Source organism: Carcharhinus amblyrhynchos, chromosome 1 (genome assembly GCF_965287045.1).
Source record: "Carcharhinus amblyrhynchos chromosome 1, sCarAmb.v2.hapA, whole genome shotgun sequence".
Classification (NCBI taxonomy): domain Eukaryota; kingdom Metazoa; phylum Chordata; class Chondrichthyes; order Carcharhiniformes; family Carcharhinidae; genus Carcharhinus; species Carcharhinus amblyrhynchos.
The window spans coordinates 107450265-107472350 of NC_137324.1; the positions used below are offsets into that span (position 1 = coordinate 107450265).

At 40.5% G+C, this 22086-nt stretch overlaps 1 protein-coding gene, 1 long non-coding RNA gene and 1 pseudogene across 2 annotated transcripts in view; all 3 read right to left on the reverse strand.

The window, feature by feature from the left end:
- Positions 1 to 679: 679 nt before the first annotated feature.
- On the reverse strand, positions 680 to 13838 carry LOC145343865 (uncharacterized). The gene is made up of 3 exons (XR_013886817.1): positions 13804 to 13838; positions 7504 to 7601; positions 680 to 736 (listed from the first exon to the last, which is right to left on the reverse strand). It is a non-coding gene; the product is annotated as an uncharacterized LOC145343865 (long non-coding RNA).
- A 3831-nt stretch (positions 13839 to 17669) lies between these two features.
- LOC145343878 (NADH dehydrogenase [ubiquinone] 1 alpha subcomplex subunit 5 pseudogene) lies at positions 17670 to 19025 on the reverse strand (annotated as a pseudogene).
- An 868-nt stretch (positions 19026 to 19893) lies between these two features.
- The window catches only part of LOC145343870 (stearoyl-CoA desaturase 5-like), a 55820-nt gene continuing 53627 nt past the window's right edge, over positions 19894 to 22086 (reverse strand). Inside the window, exon 5 of the mRNA XM_080190348.1 lies at positions 19894 to 21977. Coding sequence (XP_080046474.1) covers positions 21787 to 21977 — 191 coding nt within the window. The 3' untranslated portion in view covers positions 19894 to 21786. The remainder of the gene's footprint in view (positions 21978 to 22086) is intronic.

The following is a 22086-nucleotide window of genomic DNA, read 5'->3' on the forward strand; positions in this document are numbered from 1 at the left end:
GACAGTGAGAGCCTTTTTCCTCGGATGGTGATGGCTAACACGAGGGGACATAGCTTTAAATTAAGGGGTGGTAATTATAGGACAGATGTCAGAGGTAGGTTCTTTACTCAGAGGGTAGTAAGTGCGTGAAATGCCCTGCCTGCAGCAGTTGTGGACTCGCCAACTTTAAGGGCATTCAAATGGTCAGTGGATAGGCATATGGATAACATTGGAATAGTTTAGGTTAGAGGGTCATTAGATTGCTTCCACTGGTCGGCGCAACATCGAAGGCCGAAGGACCTGTACTGCGCTGTAATGTACTATGTTCTACGTATATGTTGAGAATGGAGCTGTCTTTCTAAACTGTCGTTACCTTCACAGCCTCAAACAAGTTCAGAAGTTCATCTCTTTTAAATTAATTCTCTACGATAAGATGCAGTGAAGCATCTTATTGTAGAGAATTAATGTCATCCATTTCAAAACTATGCAAAAGTCAGGTCAGAATACAATAGATAAACAGGGGTTGCATAACTTCAAAATAACATGGGAATGCTGGCAGCCTTCTCAAATGTTTATACCTGTTCTATGCTTGTGCGCCAACAGTGCAATTTGCCTTACTTAAGGGGCCAAGTACTCAAGTATCATTTCAAATCCATGTTCAGGCATAAATATTAAATTATAAAATCAAAATAAAGTTTCTGACCCTTCTGGAAGATTAAGCCAACAAATCCTTTTGTGCTTTACTGCAAGAATGTACCTGTTTAAAATAAAACAATTATTTAGCAGGCATCCAAAAAAAAAACAAATATAACGTTTCAAAACACAAAGATAATAGCTCCAAGATAAATAGGTTACAGTTTTAGGAACTGGGTGATGCAATGAGTTAAAAATTAGTCATTGAATTTGTGATGTGGGTTTGAAGACAGCTCAGATTGATGGGATGGAAGTCTTCCTGACAATTAGAAGGTTCTTCATGAACTAAGTTTGAACAGTCTCAGTTCAACTCAACTGAGGCCATCAACACAAAATTTCCCCTAATTAAATGCCATTACGATCAATAATTTCAATAATATCCAAAACAACCACAAAGGAAGAAACTGATGGACAAGATTATAATAATGAAACCAGAAACAAGATTAATTAAACATGCAATGTGTAATCAATAGAAACAGTAAACGATTTCTTAGGCAGCACTCAGAGCACAAATGTGGCACCATGGTGAGTCTCAATGTCTCTTACATATCTATCTTTCTCTAGTAGTGTTCAACCATTCTTCATTACCCAGGGTCTGATCCACAAGTAGCCACTGACAACCACTTTATTCCACTGGAGTTCCATGGGTATGATTATCACCAACAAAGTACACAAATGCACCACAGAAAGCATTTTTCCGGTTTTATCACAGCTTGGTATGGTTCCTGCACTGTCCAAGACTGCAAGAAACTACAAAGGGTTGCGAACGAAGCCCAATCCATCACGCAAACCAGTCTCCTACCCATTGACTCTGTCTACACTTCCCGCTGCCACGGAAAAGCAGCCAGCATAATTAAGGACCCCACACATTCCAGACATACTCTCTTCCACCTTCTTCTTTTGGGAAAAAGATACAAAAGTCTAAGGACACATGCCAACCGATAGAAGATCAGCTTCTTCCTTGCTGCCATCAGACTTTTGAATGGACCTACCTTGCATTAAGTTGATCTTTCTCTACACCTTAGCTATGACTGTAACACAACTTTCTGCACTGCTTTCCTGCTGTATGTATGGTATGCTTTGTATATCATGCAAGAAACAACACTTTTCACTTATACGAATACATGTGACAATGACAAATCAAGACAAATCAAACCTGTGGAACCTCTACCTCTTGGTCACAACAGACTTGATTGTGCAGCTTTCCTAGAGACACCTTCATTCCACTATTCAATAACCCTGTACATGGTTGATTCTGGTAAAAATAACCCAGTTCCTCAGCATGCCTGGACAGGTCATAGTTTCTTTTAGGTTTCAGTCCTCGCTGGCTCTCACACACTGCCCCCCCACCAGCAACACTCCTGTTACCTTTCTATTGTAAAAGAACTGAACTTTTAGAGCCTGCCTATTCTGATCACAGATGTAAACCTGAACTTCCAGCTTTTCCAATTTTCCCAATTAGCTTAATAGCCAAAGGAAGAGGTTCATTTCTCAGAAGTCTGATGTCATAGCCAGGAAATTCAACAAACAGTTCCCATTCCCATAAACCTGGATATGTGGTTTTCTGTTTCAATTCGGACAGGGACAGTCTCAAAAGACAAAGTACAGGTTTTAAAATAATTTCATCACAGCAGTAATAAGCAATTTTAATTAAAGGTCAAAGGATTGCTGTCTTTAAAAAGAAAATGTAATTCAATGCAATTGAAGTGCTCTTTTGATGTTTGTGCAGAGTTTAGATTATTGTATTCTAGTGGAGTTATTCTGTGATCAGCATTCCTGGTAGTGAGCATCACTGTTAGGAAGCAGATGGTATGAATGCACTACTTTAAAGCTGTTATGTTTTAAATATGATGTGGGTATGCCGGCGTTGGACTGGCGTAAACACAGTAAAAAGTCTGACAACACCAGGTTTTAATCCAACCGATTTATTTGATAGTAAACGCACAAGCTTTCGGGGTTAGTCCCTTCGTCAGGTGAATGAAGGTCACCTGACGAAGGGACTAACCCCGAAAGCTTGTGCATTTACTATCAAATAAATCGGTTGGATTAAAACCTGGTGTTGTCAGACTTTTTACTATGTTTTAAATAGTCACTTGTGTGCTAAAACAGAATGTCCTGGAAAGGGGAATGGTGATCATATTGAACTCTGCCTGGAGATAGGCCCATGTGATTTGGCTGTCATGAGGATAGAAACTCAAAACTCAAGTACCAGTTTTCACATGTTAAAACAAAAAAGGGGCAGCTGGTCTTATTGGATATAGAATCTCGGACTCAGAAAGACCCGCCAGAAAGACCAAAAAAAAGGCTGCTGCTGTTGAGATTTAAAGACCAAAGAGCTGCCAGAGAATGCCTTGCCACTGGAAGACTAACTGATGGCACTCAGGAAATTGAGTGAAGGGACTTTTGATGGGGCACTGGGAGAGTTGCCCTGGTGTGACACCAAGGAGGAATCCTGTTGGAAAGCTAGGAGGAGTTTTTGACATTATCTACAAAGCTATATACCTTCTGAAAATGTGGCATAAAATTTAATGTTTATTTGTTGGTATCACACGTAGGCTTGCATTAACACTGCAAGGAGGTTACTGTGAAAATCCCCTAGCCGCCTCACTCCACTGCCTGCGCGGGTATACTTAGAGAGAATTTAGCATGGCTGATGCACCTAACCAGCACATCTTTAAACCAGAGCACCTGGAGGAAACCCACACAGACATGAGGGGAACGTGCAAACTCCACACAGACAGTGACCCAAGCCAGGAATCAAATCCGGATCCCTGCTACTAAGAAGCGGCAGTGCTATCCACTGTGCTGCCCTATGCGGCAAGAATAAATGCGGCTTAGGGTTTTCAGTTGTGTTAATTAGTTAATGAGGGAAGTTACTTTTCTGTATTTTAGTGCATTAAGTAATGTTTAATCAATGTTAATTTTAGTTTGTTTGTTTCAGTAAAAGTCTTAAAGTCTGAAATCTTGTCATATGATTACTTCCATTGATTGCTGGGAAATTCATATCCTCCTTAACAGGGGTTAGAAGCTGTCTGACATGTTAGCCAGTGCAACTAGAAGCTCGGTGTGCATGCCCATCAGCATTCATCTACATGCTGCCCCATTAAGGCCTTCTTTTGTGAATTCTGTAGCAAACTTTACCCGCAATTTTGCAATCCTGAGAGCTGGCAAATGACCTATTCTTAATCCCTGGTCTGACTGCAGCCCATTCATGTCCAGAGATTCACCATTTGCTGATCCCATCCCCAGAGAAACCAGTGTCAGTATTGAAGCTGGTAAATGCCAGACCAAGCAATAAGATTTCTTCAGTGCTGTGCTATTGTTCTCTCTCTTTGCTCCAGGGCTGCTGTGACAGAGTAAGCACAGATCTTGGGTGCCTGGAAGCAGAACAATCAGAAGAAGGTTTGTGTGAGGGAGGGAGGGATGCCGTGGGGAAACAAAACACTCATGGTCACACCATGAGATGGAGCACAAGGCAGGAACATACAGTCCATCGACCTCAATGTTGTCAGCAATGCTGAATGATACAGGCTCTGTCACAGTCGAAGAACAAAGAACAACCCAGCACGGGAAACGGGCCCTTCGGCCCAACGAGCCCGCACCATCATTAACAGTCAGTCCCATAGTGAAGAAAACCAACTCCCAGAGAATAAGGAACCATACTGCTCCACCATTTCTGTTTCACTCCCAATGTATTGTGCATCACTTTGTTCATGGAATCATTGAGTTCCAACAGTACAGAAGAGGGCCATTCGGCCCATCAAGTCTGTAGCAACTACAATCCCATCAAGGCTCTAATTCCATAACCCCATACATTTACCCTGCTAATCTTTCTGATACTAAGATCAATTTACCATGGCCAATCAACCTAACCCACACATCTTTGGACTGTGGGAGGAAACCGGAGCACCCAGAGGAAACCCACACAGACACAAAGAGAATGTGCTAACTCCACACATACAGTGACCCAAGCCGGAACTGAACCTGGGTCTCTGGCTCTGTGAAGCAGCAGTAGTGACCACTGTGTCACCCTGTTCTGCAAGAGAGCGAGAGGGTAAAATGCACTAATTGTGTTTGACTGATATGACTGATTAGCTGGAGGAATGTGGAGGCAGTGGGAGGTAAGCTACGGGTATCAATAAATGTGGGAAAGGTGGTGTGTCTGAATGTTAGGTGCAAGTCTAGAATGTAATTTAACGCTGTGAGATAAGTGATGCAGGTATGGTGAATTGGGCAATGACAGATGTTGGTGGTGAAGATGCATTCCTCCTCCTGCCTACCTCCACTAGTAATACTGCCAGTGCTGCATCCATCAGCATGAAACCCTCCCTCTGTCCAGGAGTTCAATTTTACATGTTTTAAATTGCAGAAATATTGTTCTTTATAGCTTCCCTTTCAAAGGAACAGGATGGCTAGACCATGCACTATTAACACGATGTTTCCCAGCCCCTGTAGGGTACAATGGACGCCAGCAGGGGGACAGAGTCTCAGGTCCACACCACAATATTGGTAACGAAAAGTAGCAATACTAAGTTTATATGCTGCCCATCAATGGAACCAACCTGGGCAGATCACAAATCCTGACCCCTACTGTGCCGAAAAATCGGAATAAATCCATTTATAGCCAAAGTTACAAATGGTATTCTTTATGTTCATATTCCATGGTGAAATAAAAGTAGTCAGCTGTTAGAAATTGGCTATATGCCTTTTTAAAAATTTCTTTCATAGTATGTGGGCATTGCTAGCTAAGCCAGCAACTCCTGCCCATCTGTATTCCCCAGTGCAGTGGCAAGCCACCTTCTTGAACCACTGCAGTCCACATAGTGCAAGTTCACCCAGTGCTGTTAGGGAGTTTCAGAATTTTGACCTAGTTCCAAATCAGCACAATGTGTGTGTCTTGGGAAGGAGCTGATAGGTGCTGGTGTTACAATGCATTTGCTGTCTATGTCCTTTCAGAGAGTGGAGGCTGCAGGTTTGGAAGCTGCTGTCAAAGGAGCCTTGGGGAGTCACTGCAGTGCATGTAATAGATGGTTCACACTGCTGCCACTGTGCATCAGTGGTGAAGGGATTGAATGGTTAGGACGGTTAATGGGGTGTCAATCAAGTAAGCTGCTCTCTCCTAGATGGTGTCAAGCTTCTTCAGGGCTGGACCTGCACTCATCCAGGCAAGAGTACTCTATTGTACTCCTGAGTTGTGCCTTGTAGACAGTGGACAGGCCTTGGGAAGCCAGGATGTGAATTACTCACAGCAAAATTCCTAACCTTTGATCTGCTCTTATAGCCACAGTACTTATACGATGAGTCCAGTTCAGTTTCCCAATCAGCCTCACAATCTTCCCATGTTTATCTATTCTGGCCCCTTCAGCATCCCCAATTTTAACTACTTCAAGATTAGTAGCCATGCTTTCATCTACCCATACCAAATTCTGAACTTCCGTTACTAACCTCTCCCATCTCTCTTTCATCCTTTAAGACAATCCTTAAAATTTATCTTTATGACTAACTGTCCCAATATTTCCTTTTGTGGCTATGTCACATTTGTTTTATAAGGCTCATAAGAAGTGCCTTAAGACATTTTACTACAGTAAAGCAGTGATTCCCAAACCTTTCATTCAATGCAGGCAACTTAAGTGGGCAAAGACCACCTTTCCTGGCCCACCCACTTTTATTTGCCAAATAACTCATCAGAACTAATGGGAAAAATTATGCAGCTTTTGATGGGACACCATTAGGTGATGTCTGGGTTACAAGCTGGAAAAGTTCAGTCTCGTGTCAGGTTCATGTCAAAATGAGATAACTGAAATAATAATTCAATATTAAAATTGATATTAAGATGAGCTTTAATATCTTTGAAGTAGATAAATGTAGTTATGAGCGTTAACAACTTTTAAAAGTGGACAAGAGAAGTTATGAGACCCCTTTCTCAGCATGATGGGAAATTTAGCCAATACTACAGGCATGATGGGATCCATGACCAAGGATACTTCCGGGGCAGCTAGTCTAGCAGTTATAATAACAACAGCTCTCACAGACATTGACTGTTGAACAGGATAAGGAGGAGAAAAGGAGAAGTGATGGCCATACCTAAGGCTGAGCACTGAGATAATGGGGACATCTGCTTATAGAATAGTGTGATAAGTTAAGAAATTAATGAGAAACATCATAATGAAAAGGAGGCAGATAAGTGCTATAAACATGTGCTACAAACTCTGTACCTTGGAGAGAGGCATCAAGGCAATCTGGTTGGGGGTAGGGTGAAGCTGCAGCTGTGGGAAGGTAGGAAGAGAGTCATGAGGCAATGGGGAGAGTGGATGGAAAGGATACTAAAAGCAAGATGGGGATGGCCAGCAGCAACCCACATGCTTTATAGGTGGGGTCAGGTGCACTCTAGGTTTCACATTATTGAGCATGCAGCAGTCCCCTCAAGAATCAATTAGATCTCATCCAGATTTGATTGCCCTGAGGGCAGCTAGTGTCAATATTGACTGCCTCAGGGAAGTTAATCTTGTAGGTGAGCTCAGACACGTGTTAGACCCCTTATTTGAAAGGGACAAATCCAGGTTGAGGTGAGCCTTTGGTGTCAATTTTGTTCCCTACACCAGAGTACTTGTATCTTGTATTGAACGCATGTTTCCTGATTGTTATGTTGAAGGTTTAAGTGGCTATTCAGTGCCAACAAAATACTTGTTCATCAGTCAAATATTGAGGCAAAATTAAGACAGTAGAAAGAAGATGAAAGGTCAGAAAAGTCAAATCAATTTCAATTGGAATCAGTACCTATTTTTCCAAAAAATGTTGACATATAAAAAAAACTTAGCACAGTGATCTTACACAATACAGAGTCCAATTGATGTAAAAATACTGCTTAGAACGGGTAGAAACATCCAGTGATGAAACTTCGACATTCTTAGCTTATGTTTTTCTTCCTTCTGAAACAAAGATGATAATATTATTAAGAAGATAATTTTTAAAAAATCTATTCATCTCACCATATTTAACTGCAAACAAGTCACATTGTCCACAATTGATAAAACTTTCAATATTGGATGGTGCAAAAGTTTTAGGGCATTCTTTTAGCTCACAGAACATTGGTTTAAATCCATCTCAGAATGGATGAGAAAGTTGTAAGGATGCCAAATAAAATTATTAAAGTAACAATGGAAGGAAAATCATTGAGAAGTTTACTAAACCAGTGACATTGAAAGTACCAGCAAGAAAAAACTACAAAGGTTCATGAACAATACCCAGTCCACTCATGCAAGCTAACCTCTAATCCATTGACTCTGTCCACACTTTCTGCCGCTTCGGAAAAGCAGCCAGCAGATTTAAGGACTCCATGCACCACAGACATGCTCTTTTCCATCTTCTTCCATCGGGAAAATGATACAAAAGTCTGAGGTCATGTACCAACCGACTCAAGAACAGCTTCTTCCCTGATGTCATCAGACTTGTGAGTAGACCTACCTTATATTTAGTTGACCTTTCTCTACACCCTGGCTATGACTGTGACATACATTCTGCACCATCTCCTTTCCTTCTCTATGAATGGTAAGTTTTGTCTTTATAGTGTGCAAGAAACAATACTTTATACTGTATGCTAAAACATGTGACAATAATAAATCAAATCAAAAAGATTTTTTTTCGAAATCTTCATGTTCACCCTAATCATAGACTCCTATTCTCTAAAACTCAGCTACCAGTATGCCATCCTGCATTTCATTCTCCTTATCCTCATTATGTTAGTGGCTCCCATTCTCTCAATATTTTAAAACTAAAATCTTCATCTCAGATTCCACAACCAATCTTTGCAACCATGTAAAGCCCATGTCCTTCCAATTCTTGATCTATTGTGCAACATTTAATTCTCTATTCAAGTGATTAATCATAAAGTGAGAGGAAATCATATTAAAAATTAGTTAACTAGCCTGTACAATAATGCACCCACTGCCTGTAATAAAACAGAGGAACTGGAGGTCATATGTTGGGAAGGAATAGACAGAGAAGGGATTACTGAGATATGACTACAGCAAAATCAGGACTGGGAGCTGGAGTAGCTGTAGCTTCGTTTCTGGAGAGACAGAATTGGAAAGTAGGGAAGTTAAGTCAAATGCATATCAAACCTTAATTAGAAGACTGTCAAGATCCCGGCTGATGTTACTACTAGGCAAATCAAATCCCAGGATATAACCTTGCTTGATAAATCCTAACACTTTTTTTTATTTAGATATATGGATGAACAGAGTCATCAACGGGTCGGAGGACTGAAAATGAACTTGTACTGAAGTACAATAACGTATACTTAAGCAAGATTAATACACCACTCATTCACCCCAGCTCTTCCTTTACAGATATATGCACAAACTTGTACAAAATGATTAAAACAGTTGTTAAACAAGAAAAGACTTTCACCTCAACTATATCTTTACTGATACGTAAGGATAATACAAATTACAAATTCTAGCTTACACTCTAATGTTCTCAGTAGCACACATGGACTGAGTAAACCAATAGGCGAAATGTGGTCAGACTGAAACCAAGTGACAGATACTGCCCAATACAACATTTGCTGACATCCCCTCAATTGCCCCCTAGATGCTTGTCACACCGTGAGCCAACTGGTCTCATTGGAGCTCTGTCTTCCAAAGGAGGGCTTCCAACCTCTCCTCTTGAAGAGCACACTATGGAATCTTGGCCCAAACAATATTTTCTTTTGGATTCCATCATCAAGGATCCACCTCCAGGCAGGCCCTGTCATCACCAGGCAACAGAGGACTCCAATGGAGGTCCTCTATGGAGGGATCTTTCCCTACTATCTTGGGGACCTGGGGTGGAGGGTGGTGCATACAGCAGTTCTGTACAACAAAAGATTAAATTGGTTCACAGCCTCCCAAGCGACCTGCCCTTTTTGCAACCTTGTGGAGTGAACCATGCCTAAGTTGAATGTTATGGAGTGCACTCCCTTTTCAGTTTCCTCAAAAACCTTTTGTTGATGCTTTGTTTGCACTTCAATCCCACGCTCCTGATCTATGGACAGCTAGTCTGGACAGGGATGGGGTAGGCAGGGGGATCTTCTCATGAATCTGATCATAGGCCTGGCAAAGTGTGCCATCTACAGGTCTAGGCAACTGGTGGCCGAGAGGATCATCTGATCCAACTGTCTGCCTCACAGCTATATTTGCAGCCGGGTATCCCTGGAAAAGGAGCATGCAGTGACCGAGGGTACCGTTAACGCCTTCCGTGCCCGCTGGGCACCGCAGGGACTGGGATGCATTATCTGACTCAACTGCCTTTGCTGTCTCAGTGTGGCCTCTGGTTGTTAAGCAACTGCTGACTTTTACTTTAAACCCTATTTGTTTTATTATCAAATCATCATCACAGTACAGGCATCTTTTAAAGTGATTAAATTGAAGTTCTTAACCCTTTCTTAACACACAGTTACAGAAACACAAAATTAAACTTACGTAAAGCTAACAAATGTAAATTATTTAAAGCTACCTCTATTTCCTCCCAAGACACATGGTACTGCATGGAGTACTGGTTGCTACATTATAAAAAAGATACAGAGGCACGAGAAAGGATGCAGAGATGTTTGTGGTATCATCTATGTAAACATACATATCAGGAAATTTACAGATTAGTTGCAGAGTGGTTCCTTTTGTGGGAAAGAGCACAACTAGATGCCACCTACATAAGATGGTCAGCAATGAATCTAATAGTGAATTTAGAAGAAACTTCTTTATCCAAAAGTAGTAAGAATGTGGAACTTACTAGCACAGAGAGTGGCTGAAATGAATTGTATAGGTGGGAGGGGTTTTCTGGCCATGCTCACTCCAAGGCCAGAAAATCCCGCCCAAGATCAACACACCTTTGCATGGTCTATGTCCCACCCACTACAATTCCCGTGGCAGGTGGGATGGGAAAATTCCACCCAATGTTTTTAAGGGGAAGCTAAACAAGAAAATGAGGGAGAAGGGACTAGATGGTGCATTTAAAGGAGGAAAGATGGATGGAGGCTGGTAGAGCCTAAACACTGGTTGAGCCGAATGACCCATTTTTGGGCATATATCTTGTGTAATTCTTTGCAAAAATTACTGCTGACAGCTTTTAGTTATGTTGGCCCTAATCTCTGGAATTCATACACTGAATACCTCCACCTGTTTTTCTAACTTTAAAAATCTTCTTAAAACCCTAGTTTCAAAAACCTCTCAATTATCTCTTCTATAAACTTTCTTTCACTGAAGGGCACCTACTACATTGTCAATCCCTTTATATCTTACCCCTTAGCTGAGTACACCATCTTTTTTTTTCATTAAAGATAGTATATGAACACAAGTTGGCATTGTTGGAACAGAATAGAGGTGTAGGCAGCTATACATGAAACAGGAACATATAATGCATGGACCAGGTAGGCAAAGTGAAAAAGTATAATGTTAATAATAGCATAACAGTCAGGTTTTAGAACTACAGAAAAATGCAACATTAAATGACACACTGATTGAGGCACATAATCCTTTTATCTCGAACAGCCAGCTTCAAATCCAGAACAAGAGATGAAAGTTTCTTCACTACAGACTGCATACGTCCCAAGAGAGATTAATGGTGTGAAACCATTTCTCACTGGATGCAAGTCAGAGGACAACACTCTCCACAATTTAATGTACACTATCAACCTCAGCTAATGCTAATTAGAGTATTAGCATAAAGACAAGTACAAATAATTGACTTATAATTTTCCTATATGTAGCAAACTCTATTGTTGCATGTAAAGATATTTTGATAATATTACTTTAAAATGTGGTTTTACAAAATCATGAATTCATGCCAGTAAAAATAGGGCTTTTAAAATCCAGAGTAAAGAATCTGGTTATATGTTCAGCTTGGTATAGCTCCTGCTCTGACCAAGATTTTAAAAAAAAACACAAAGGGTCGTGAACAAAGCCCAGGCCATCATGCAAACTAGCCCCTAATCCATTGACTCTGTTAACACTTCCTGCTGCCTCAGGAAAGCAGCCAGCATAATTACAACCCCACGCACCCCGGACATACACTCCTCCACCTTCTTCCATCGAGAAAAAGATACAAAAGTCTGAGGTCAAGTACCAACCAACTCAAGAACAGCTTCTTCCCTGCTGCCATCAGACCTTTGAATGGACCTACCTTATATGAAGTTGATCTTTCTCTACACTCTAGCTATGGCTGTAACACTACATTCTGCACTCTCTTCTTTCCTTCTCTCTGAATAGTATGATTTGTCTGTATAGCGCACAAGAAACAATACTTTTCACTGTACGCCGATACGTGACAATAATAAATCAAATCAACTCAAACAGAGTCAACCAGATCAATTCATCACCGAACTCCTCGGCTTCATAACATCCTCACTCATAATGATTTAGTCATAAACCAGATTAACTCATCAACCTTAAACAAAAACAGAAAATGCTGGAAAAGTTCAGTAAGGCTGACAGCATCTTTACTGGAGTTCTATGAGGATGTGTCTAGGGCGGTGGATAGAGGAGAGCCGGTGGATGTGGTCTTTCTGGATTTTCAGAAGGCGTTTGACAAAGTACCTCACAAGAGGTTATTGTAGAAGGTCGAGGGACATGGAGTTGGGGGTAGGGTGTTAGCGTGGATAGAGGATTGGTTGTCAAATAGGAGGCAGAGAGTGGGGGTCAACGGGTGCTATTCGGATTGGCGGATGGTGACTAGTGGAGTGCCCCAGGGGTCGGTGCTGGGGCCTCAGCTTTTTACCATTTATATAGATGATCTGGAGGAGGGAACCGAGTATAGGGTGTCGAAATTTGCTGATGACACCAAGATTGGGGGAACGGCAAATTGTGCGGAGGGTGTGGAGAGTCTGCAGAAGGATCTAGATAGGCTGGGTGAATGGGCCAGGAAATGGCAAATGGAATTTAATGTTGGCAAGTGTGAGGTGGTCCACTTTGGTAGGAATAATGGTAGGAAGGACTATTACTTACGTGGCGAAAAACTGCAGCAGGCGACGGTGCAGAGGGACCTCGGGGTCCTTGTGCATGAGTCGCAAAAACCCAGCTTGCAGGTGCAGCAGGTGGTCAGGAAGGCGAATGGGATGCTGGCCTTCATAGCGAGGGGGATTGAATATAAAAGTAGGGAGGTCTTGCTGCAGCTGTATAGGGCATTGGTGAGGCCACAGCTGGAGTACTGTGTGCAGTTTTGGGCGCCGCACCTGCGCAAAGATATTTTGGCCTTGGAGGGAGTGCAGAGGAGGTTTACTAGGCTGATACCAGAGTTGAGGGCGTTGAGCTATGAGGAGAGGCTGAATAAACTAGGCTTGTACTCGTTAGAGTTTAGAAGAATGAGGGGAGATCTCATTGAGACGTATAAGATGATGAATGGGATGGATAGGATAGAGGTGGGGAGACTCTTCCCGCTCAAAAAAAGACAGTAGGACTAGGGGGCACAGCCTCAAGATAAAGGGGGGGTGGTTTAGAACGGAGTTGAGGAGGAACTTCTTCACTCAAAGGGTGGTGAATCTCTGGAATTCTCTGCCCGTTGAGGTGGTGGAGGCTGCCTCGCTAAATATTTTTAAGACGCGGGTTGATGGGTTTTTGATAAGAGAGGGGATTAAGGGTTATGGGGAGAGGGCGGGAATGTGGAACTGAGCCACGACAGATCAGCCATGATCTTATTGAATGGCGGGGCAGGCTCGAAGGGCTAGATGGCCTAGTCCTGCTCCTATTTCTTATGTTCTTATGAGAGAGAATAGGACCAACATTTCCAGTCAGGGTGATCCTTCACCGAGGCTCCTTTTATCGACAATAACACACAGCTTGAAACAATGGCTTTGTCATCAGAAGTTCTACTTTCAAACTTGCCTGACTCTTGATGAGGACCAGGGATCCAAACGGGACAAACCTCAGGGATAAACAATAATACTTAAATAAACCACAGCTCATAGTTCGTTTCTGTACTACTCCAATTAGTGAGGCACACCACTCAAGTTATTTACTGCAATCAGGCTTCCCTCCTTTAGTTTGTTATTTCTCACATATACCAAAAAAGTCTGTGACTCCTGCCCTCACATCACAATGTACACAAGCTCTCTTATTGTTGCGGACGAATTTCAAATGCGGAGGCGCACTATAAAGTCACCTGTGCGGAGAAAGCTCATCGGTGTTCTGACAAACTGAGAACAGCGACAGTGTTTGACTATGGGTCTGTCAGTGGTGGTCACTGTTCCGACACCAGGAGGATGCTGCCCTTCAGAGGCACTATCTGCAGGTACCGGCGGTGCCACCCAGCGCTCGCGCCGCCCTCTCACCTGGCAACCGGTGACTTACAGTCTCCGCCCCCGCCGAGCTGCAGGCCAATCGCAGCCAGCCCTGGAGGCAGCCCGGCCCTGACTGACAGATTACCGAACAATCGGAGGCGGGGCCCGGCGGCAAGGAATTGTCAGCCGATTGGAGCGTCTGCGCTGAGGGTGGGGCCTCATTGAAGCTCTCAGTCAGTTCCTGCTCGCTGCAACTTTCAGTCTGTACAGCAGGCGGTCAGTGTATTGGTCTAGTTAAAATAGGCTCTCTGTATAGCAGGCAATGTAATGGGAGAAAGAGCAGTGCATTGATCTAGTTAAATAGGCTCTTTGTATAGCAGGCAGTGTAATGGGAGAAAGAGCAGTATTGGTCTAGTTAAAATAGTCTTTCTGTATAGCAGGCAGTGTAGTCTAGTTAAAATAGGCTCACTGTATAGCAGGTAGTGTAATGGGAGGAAGAGCAGTGTGTTGATCTAGTTAAAATAAGCTTTCTGAATAGCTGTCCATGTATTGGGAGGAACAGTATTTTGCCTTTATCATATTTTTTGTAACTGGTGCACTCAAGCTGTTTCTTTGATATCTGGTAGAATCAAATTGGCTGAAGATTGGCACTAGTGATGGTGGGGATCTCAGGATGAAGCAGAGATGCATCATCCATTCAACACTTCTGGTTAAAAATGTTTAGAAGCAGTCCTTTTTTTTGCATTTATACACTGGGCTCATAGAAATTCTTACGGAGTCCTTCTGCTATTTTGTCCATCACCATTCATGATTCTACGTAGCAGAATTGGCTAGCCAAACCAGCCAGTATTGACACAAAGGGATCGTCTAGATTCGAAACGTCAGCTCTTTTCTCTCCTGTTGCCAGATCTGCTGAGATTTTCCAGCATTTTCTCTTTTGGTTATTGACATAAATGAATAAAAAATAAGGACAAATTGAAACTGAAGAAAAAAATCATTCACCACAAAGGACAGGATAATGAGGATAAAAGATAAGGTAAAAAAAAACAAAGAGAAACTACAAATTAAATTATCAAGGAATACAAAAACAAGTAGTAAAGTATGCTGTACACACAAACATCGCAATTAATTAAAAATGACAGGAATGGGTTTAGGGCCACGCAGTGCAGGGATACAAATGATAATCTAACAGGTAATGACAGAATTTACTAACAGGAAGTCATGGTTGACGTGGCATTTGAAGAGATCCAAAAAGATCTAATGACGTTTAACATAGATACAGAAGAGATAATGGATATATTAATATAACTTAGAGAGGATCAAATCCTTGGTGCAGATTAATTGCATTAATTCAAATTAAAATAAGTTGGAAAGAGATAATATACATTTATTTTTTCTATGTACAAGCTCATTATACAAGAGAATAGTATCTGATGACTAACAGGCAATTAATGGGTTTCCTCTGCATGCTCTAATTTCTTCCTACAGTGCAAAAAATGTGCTGGTTAAGTGCATTGGCCATGCTGAATTCTTCCTCAGTCAAGCGCCGGAGTGTGGTAACTAGGGAATTTTCACAGTAACTTCATTGCAGTGTTAATGTAAACTTACTTGTGACATTAATAAATGAAGTATATCTAACTGTAGACATTTTGTTTTGGGTTTTGCAAGCATAGGCTGGTTGAGTATAGTTTGCACCTATTACAAACTACTGAAAGAACATGCTGTCTGATTCAGCCAATTGTTCAGACATGCTGCCAATGCATCTGGCACCACACCAGACATAGGTACATCAGGTACCTGGGTGGCTTAGTGGCACCCTCCAGATGAAGGAGCAGTGCTCCAAAAGCTCATGATACTAAATAAACCAGACTTTAAGCTGGTGTTGTGAGACTTCTTACTTTTTTTAAAATAAAGATTTTAAAATTACTGTCTTTCATTTCCCTTGAGTTATTCCTGCAGAAGAAAGTAGAGCAGCTGCTGCTTTAGGTGTTAATTAGGCAAATAATGTACATTTTTAAAATTCATTTGAGAAACATGGGCATTGCTGGTTGGCCAGCAGTAATTGCCCATTCCTAGTTGCCTAAGAGTCAACCACATTGCTATGACTCTACAGTCACATGTAGGCCAGATCAGATTTCCTTCCCTAAAAGGCATCAGTGAACCACATGAGTTTTTCTGATAATTAACAATGGTTTCATGGTCATCAGTAAATTCTTAATTCCGTATTTTTTTATTAAATTTAATTTCCACCACCAGCCGAGATGGGATTCAAACCCAGGTCCCCAGAACATTAACTGAAGTTCTGAATCAATACTACTAGGCCATCATCCAGAAGTGTAGAGACTGGGAAGAGCCCAAGCTTATTTCCCAGCCCTCAGAGTTGGCTATTTCAGCTGGAGCAGCAAAAGGGTTGCTACATTTGGCTGCTATCCTGAGCTTGGCAGGGGGCAGGGGAAATCAGCCAAGATTGACACCAATATCCTGAGGTCTTCACTGAACAGAGCAAGCATGTGGATATCAACTTGGCTTTGATGTCCTTTATCACCAAATGACCTCTTGTCAATATATATTGCTCAGGTCCATGTACTGGACAGCTGCTTAAACGAGGAAGTGAGGGCTGCTGTAGTCTGTAATGCTAAATTCCAGCAACAGACTGCACTTCCCACGCTCAAGGAGAGAATTTTTGAGTGAAGCAAACCTCTTTGTTACAATGGTCAGAAGGTTGACCATTACAAGTAACACAAACACCAGAGACAAGGCAAACTCAGCAGTATTTATTTTAAACCTTTTTCAAACTCTACATTTTAAGTAAATGAGAGTGCATTAAACTTTGTAGTATGCAAACAATATTTGCTGCAACAAATTGGTCAACCGGGTAGACAGGTTATTTTATGGCCTTTGTTCCCATTTAATTTTTATTTTCACAGACCAAATTCCAAATCTCTTTTTTTAAAAATTGCTTAAAAAGTGCAGGTGTGCCTTCCATGAGCTTTGTGAGCATAATGCAGTGATGGTAATGATGAATAAATACAAAAATGCAGGATCTGATATTCTATGCAATCATATGACGAGACTACTTCTGTTTTTACTAGGAGCTTGGACAGGTAATTTCACCAGAATCTAACACCACAGGATTCAGTTCAGGACAGCCAGGTATATTGGCATTCCCAACAGTACAAGTACTGGGGTTTACGTGAGGGGAAGGCAGGTGGTGAAGGTGGTGGCAATTAAGCAAAATGCTGTAATGAATAAATGGAAATAGTTTTCAAGATGTTTCCTTATTTTGCAAGAACTCTGTTTTGTTTCACAGAACATTCTATTATTTGGCAGGTTAATGGCTTTTTGCTACCACAAGGACCTCAGAAAAGATGATATTTATTTGCTGATAAAGTAATAGTAACTCATCCAAACTAAGTGAGTCGAACCTGATATTTACTTGGGGTTGCAAAATTGCTTGTGCATTTATGTTCCTTGAGGTTGAGTACAGTGGCGCATTTGGAGTTGTTCCACACTTTGCTTGGGTATTTCCATTCATCTTTGCCTTCTCTTAGTTATTTTGGCAAATGGTGTTTAGTGGGAAATGCATCAAAATATTTATACCCCAAGCCTTTCCAAGTATGGATTTATAGCCAAGATCTGACATTAGGAGCACTGGTCAAGGTTAGTATAGATAGGTCTCTTATTGAATTAATTATGCAAAGCACAATTATATACAGATTTATGTTTAATTATCTATTGGCTCCTGTAAACTAAAGTTGGATACAAGTCCATAGAATGAATTTGTACAAGACTTCTTTTCCACATACATGTGGCATATTTTTCATGAGTACAGTACCCTCATTTATAAGCAAAATGAAACCAACACAAAATTCAATTATGTTTACAGTTCATTTAGTAAATACTGCAAATGAAGAATGTGCTGTAGAATTGACATTTCTCAGAGTGTACAGTATAAATCAGCCGAAGTTAGATTTGCAGAAATACATATGAAAGAAAGTTTGCACTTAAAAACATCTTCCTTTCCACAATTCATTGTCACATCATCACACCTACCATCTCCAGGTTTGGGGTGTAGAGTGCTTTGTAATTGTGTCATTTCTCAACTTCTTATGTTACCTCCAGCTAGAATAAATGTACTTCTAACTATCAATAGCAGGTAATAATACATACTACTCCATGACTACAATCACTGGTCACCATGCATAGGACTACCCAGCACGACAGCAAGTTGGTGTTAGGATTGATATACTAACAGAAAGGTGGCGGCTGGATTCAAGTCAAGTTTTGGCATTCTTAACAAACTCACTTGAAGTGCGTTTAATAGCATTCAACTCCAAGAACTTGGTTGGGGAGTTAAGGAAACCAACCATACTTAATGGCAAAACTAGCGAAGAAAAACATGTGATGCTTCAATGACTAAATATTTTCTAATATATTTTGTTGGCATCCTATGTCAACTTAAACTGTTCAATATGCTGATAGCAGCCAGACATGGAGAACATTCAAAAGAAGTTCATATCAATGTTCAATTCGACAAAGCATGTCAGACTTTAAATAAAAAAATTTTGGTCTCTTTCAGGTGAATTGAATTGGCTGACTGACAAACCATTTGAATAATTTACAGAGAATTTCCTGCTTAAAATATATACTCATGCACTAGCCTCATCATTGTGAGGTGTTTTTGTTTAAGAGATTCATTTTAATAATACCTATACAGGTTAGAATTGATAGAATAGATAACATGATTTCTTAAATAAAATTATGTAATTTGCATAAAGTTTAAAAGTGGCCATTTCTGTTGATTGTGAGAGGCTTCCTCTATTAACACTTCCCAAGGTTTCCACTTGGTCATTTTACATGCTGGAGAAAATTCATTCCCAGCCTGTGAAATGACTTCTTCTATCTGCCCTCGTGATTTTGTCTTCTAGTTTTTGAACATCATGCTCCAATTTTACCAAGGTAAACTATTCATTGATAGTCTGCTCAGTGTATTTACTATGGGCTGCATCCTGAGGAATGAATTCAGGACAGTAAGAATTATGGAGTGCAAAATTCTCAGCATCTCATGAGGAGTCTGGGCCAAAACGAGATCCATCAACCCCATTATTTTCTTCCGGATTCTGACCAGTGCTGTCGCAGTGCATTGGCCAGGGAAACATCACAGTGGAGCCAAAACCCGATTTCTTTGCTCTTTGCTCTGACAAAGGGTCATTCGGACTCAAAACGTTGGCTGTATTCTTTCCACAGATGCTGTCAGGCCTGCTGAGATTTTCCAGCATTTTCTGTTTTTGTTTCAGATTCCAGCATCCGCAGTATTGTGCTTTTACCTGATTTGCACTTTTTGCAGTTTCAATACAGGTGGGGGAAGTTGGGGGGTGGTCATAGGAGGGCAACTGGGAGCAGAAATAAGATCAAATTTTCTCCTTCTTATTGCAGGTACAATTGCTCGAATTTTAACGGCTCGCAGAACAACATTCTCTGTTAGCCTCAGATTGGGTTCTTACACGCCTCAGGTGGTAAAATTCCAGCAACTGAATTAATTGGAATCCTCCCACTACATGCACTTTGGCTGAGATCAGCTAATTTAACACAGGCTACAACCTTGGGACCCATCTGGTCCAAATGGTTCACCTATTCACTGAAAAAAACCTATTCAAATTATTTTCTGCTCCCTTTCCCCCTTACTAGATTCCCAGATCAGGCACCAATTGTGGATGAAAGGGAAAGCAGGATTGTTGATGCCTTAGTCAATGTACTTTTCTTTTATAGGCAACTAGGTGATGCACAAGAATGGTCCAGTAAACACTCTTCCCAATATTCTCCTGGGAAAGACATTTGGTCTCTACTTGGTAGTCAGGCAATTTAGTCATGTGATGGTTACAGGTATAGACTCAAACAAATCATGTGATTAATTTCATTAAAAAATTATTTATATCTGAGTTGATCTTTCTCTCTACTCATCAGTACTGTATTTTTTAAAATTTATTGAACTGTGGTCAAATCCATAAGTAATTGCAAGGTCAAACTTTGGTTTATTCATATTAACAGAAAATATTTCAGGTAATCTCCTGTTTTATCATTGATAAAGAATACAATAGAAAACAATAGATACACCGTTTAACCCACAAATTAGGCATTTAACTGATTACTGAGAAATACTGTCACAAAATATAGGACAAATGGATTATATAAGGTTTAACAGAATTAACACAGTCTTGGTATTTTGAAATGGCACACTGATTCTATCAACAGGAAAGGACGTAGACTCATCTTACATTTATTATTTTACACTTAATTAAATAGTTCAATGTTTGTGAGATCACCAGAGAGATGGGAACAGACAGACATTGAGTTGCTATAATATCATAAAGTGTTGCTGTGATATCCTAAAGTGTTGCTGCATGACTTATTTATTGCACATTATCACATGCTTGTGCTCTTTGCATTTCCCCTCCTCCCTCTCCCCAATTTCCCTTCTCGCACACAAACACAAGCACACACACACACAGTATGTATAGCAGCCATCTCATTGGTAACAAAACAGGAGCAACTTCCTTTACAGAGTTTGAACAGTAGAGGCACAAGCTGAGTTATGATAGTCATTTGCACCAATGAAACACTGCCTGGAGCTCACTGTCAACTGTGGCATAAATGTACTATGGGGCAGAGAACATTTTCAATGTGTTACTGAAATTAATATCCAGCATATCTAAACTGCTAATGCCCCTTAAAAGTTAGTTAACAATTTTGATTTTAAATTTTTAGATGTCTAATACATAATTGCTCCTAACCATAACCAAATAAAAAAATTGTTTCAACAAGCAGCAAGGGATAGAGCAACCAGAAGGTTAACTAAATCAGGAAACAGTCTAAGAACTGAATATTAAAGATTTTCTGAGTGTTTCCCAAATTTCCTGTAGTTTGTACCCTGTGTTTACTCCTTCCCAGTAAGGAAAGTAGTTTTCAGCTGGCCTTGATTCATATGTTCATACGTACATGAGGTCTACTTCTGTAAATTAGATTTAAATGATTTGGTCTCAAAAAGAAAGTAAAGAGTCACCAATATATTTCCTAAACACAATATGTGCCACAGCTGATAAACCTTATAAAAAGATTCCTTTTTTCCTCTCCAACAATTCTTCATACCAGAGGCACCTAAGGAGAACAGCAATGTTCCACTCCAACACCACATCAGAATAAATAAAACTGTTTTGTTTTAAATTATACAAAGATTCTTAATAATCATTTATACATATAGACATCAAAGTTTCAAGACCCTTCACTTCCCCTCAGTAACTACTTTCTTGTACAAAATTGACATGGATTCAAATAAACTGAAAAAGTAGGAAATTATCAACATCACTGGCATTAACATTAAAATAAATTAATGTAGCTTAACCCTTTCAAGCCCATGATTCTGAATTTATGTTGCAAGACTACTGCTTCAGCTTTCTAGAGTAGGAATCATTTCACAAACCTGTTTCATTAATCCATTATATTGATGTCTTAACTGAATCCAAAGTCTCCTGAAGGCAAAGGAAACTTGATTGATATACAGTTTCACCATTAGGTACTGTAGGACAGTATGGCACATCTGCTGTCACTTATTATAATCAGACCATGGCAGGCAGATTAAATATGCCTTTCTGCAGTCTGCAAAATATAGTGAATGCACTCAAGGATGCTTTTGACTTGCATGGACTAGAAAGTGTTAAGCAGGGAAAAAAATTAAACTGCAATAAAGCTAGATGCATTGTCATTGTCACAAGCTTGAAATGCAATGACTATATTTCCAAGTTAAAATAACAGCAAATTTAAATGATTGAAATCTTCATAAGGACTTTGAGATTTTCTTTGTGTTTCTTTTAAGTGCTCCCGTCCCCAGTCCTCAATTTGCGTGCTTGAATCATCTGCTTAGAGGCTCGCTTTCGGTCACTTGCCAGGCCAAGCCAACACATGAAATCAATAAAGCATGTTGTTGGGTTCAGCTGGAGACCAAACTCACTTGTCGAGTAGTCAAATGGAAATGTGTGGTGATAGTTGTGGAATCCTTCCCCTGAAAGAAACACAGCAATGTAAAATTAATCTAATATATTTCTTGTAACTGTATTTGGGGCTCTCACAAGGACCAGCATGTTGTTCGACTTGGATACCACTGTCTATCA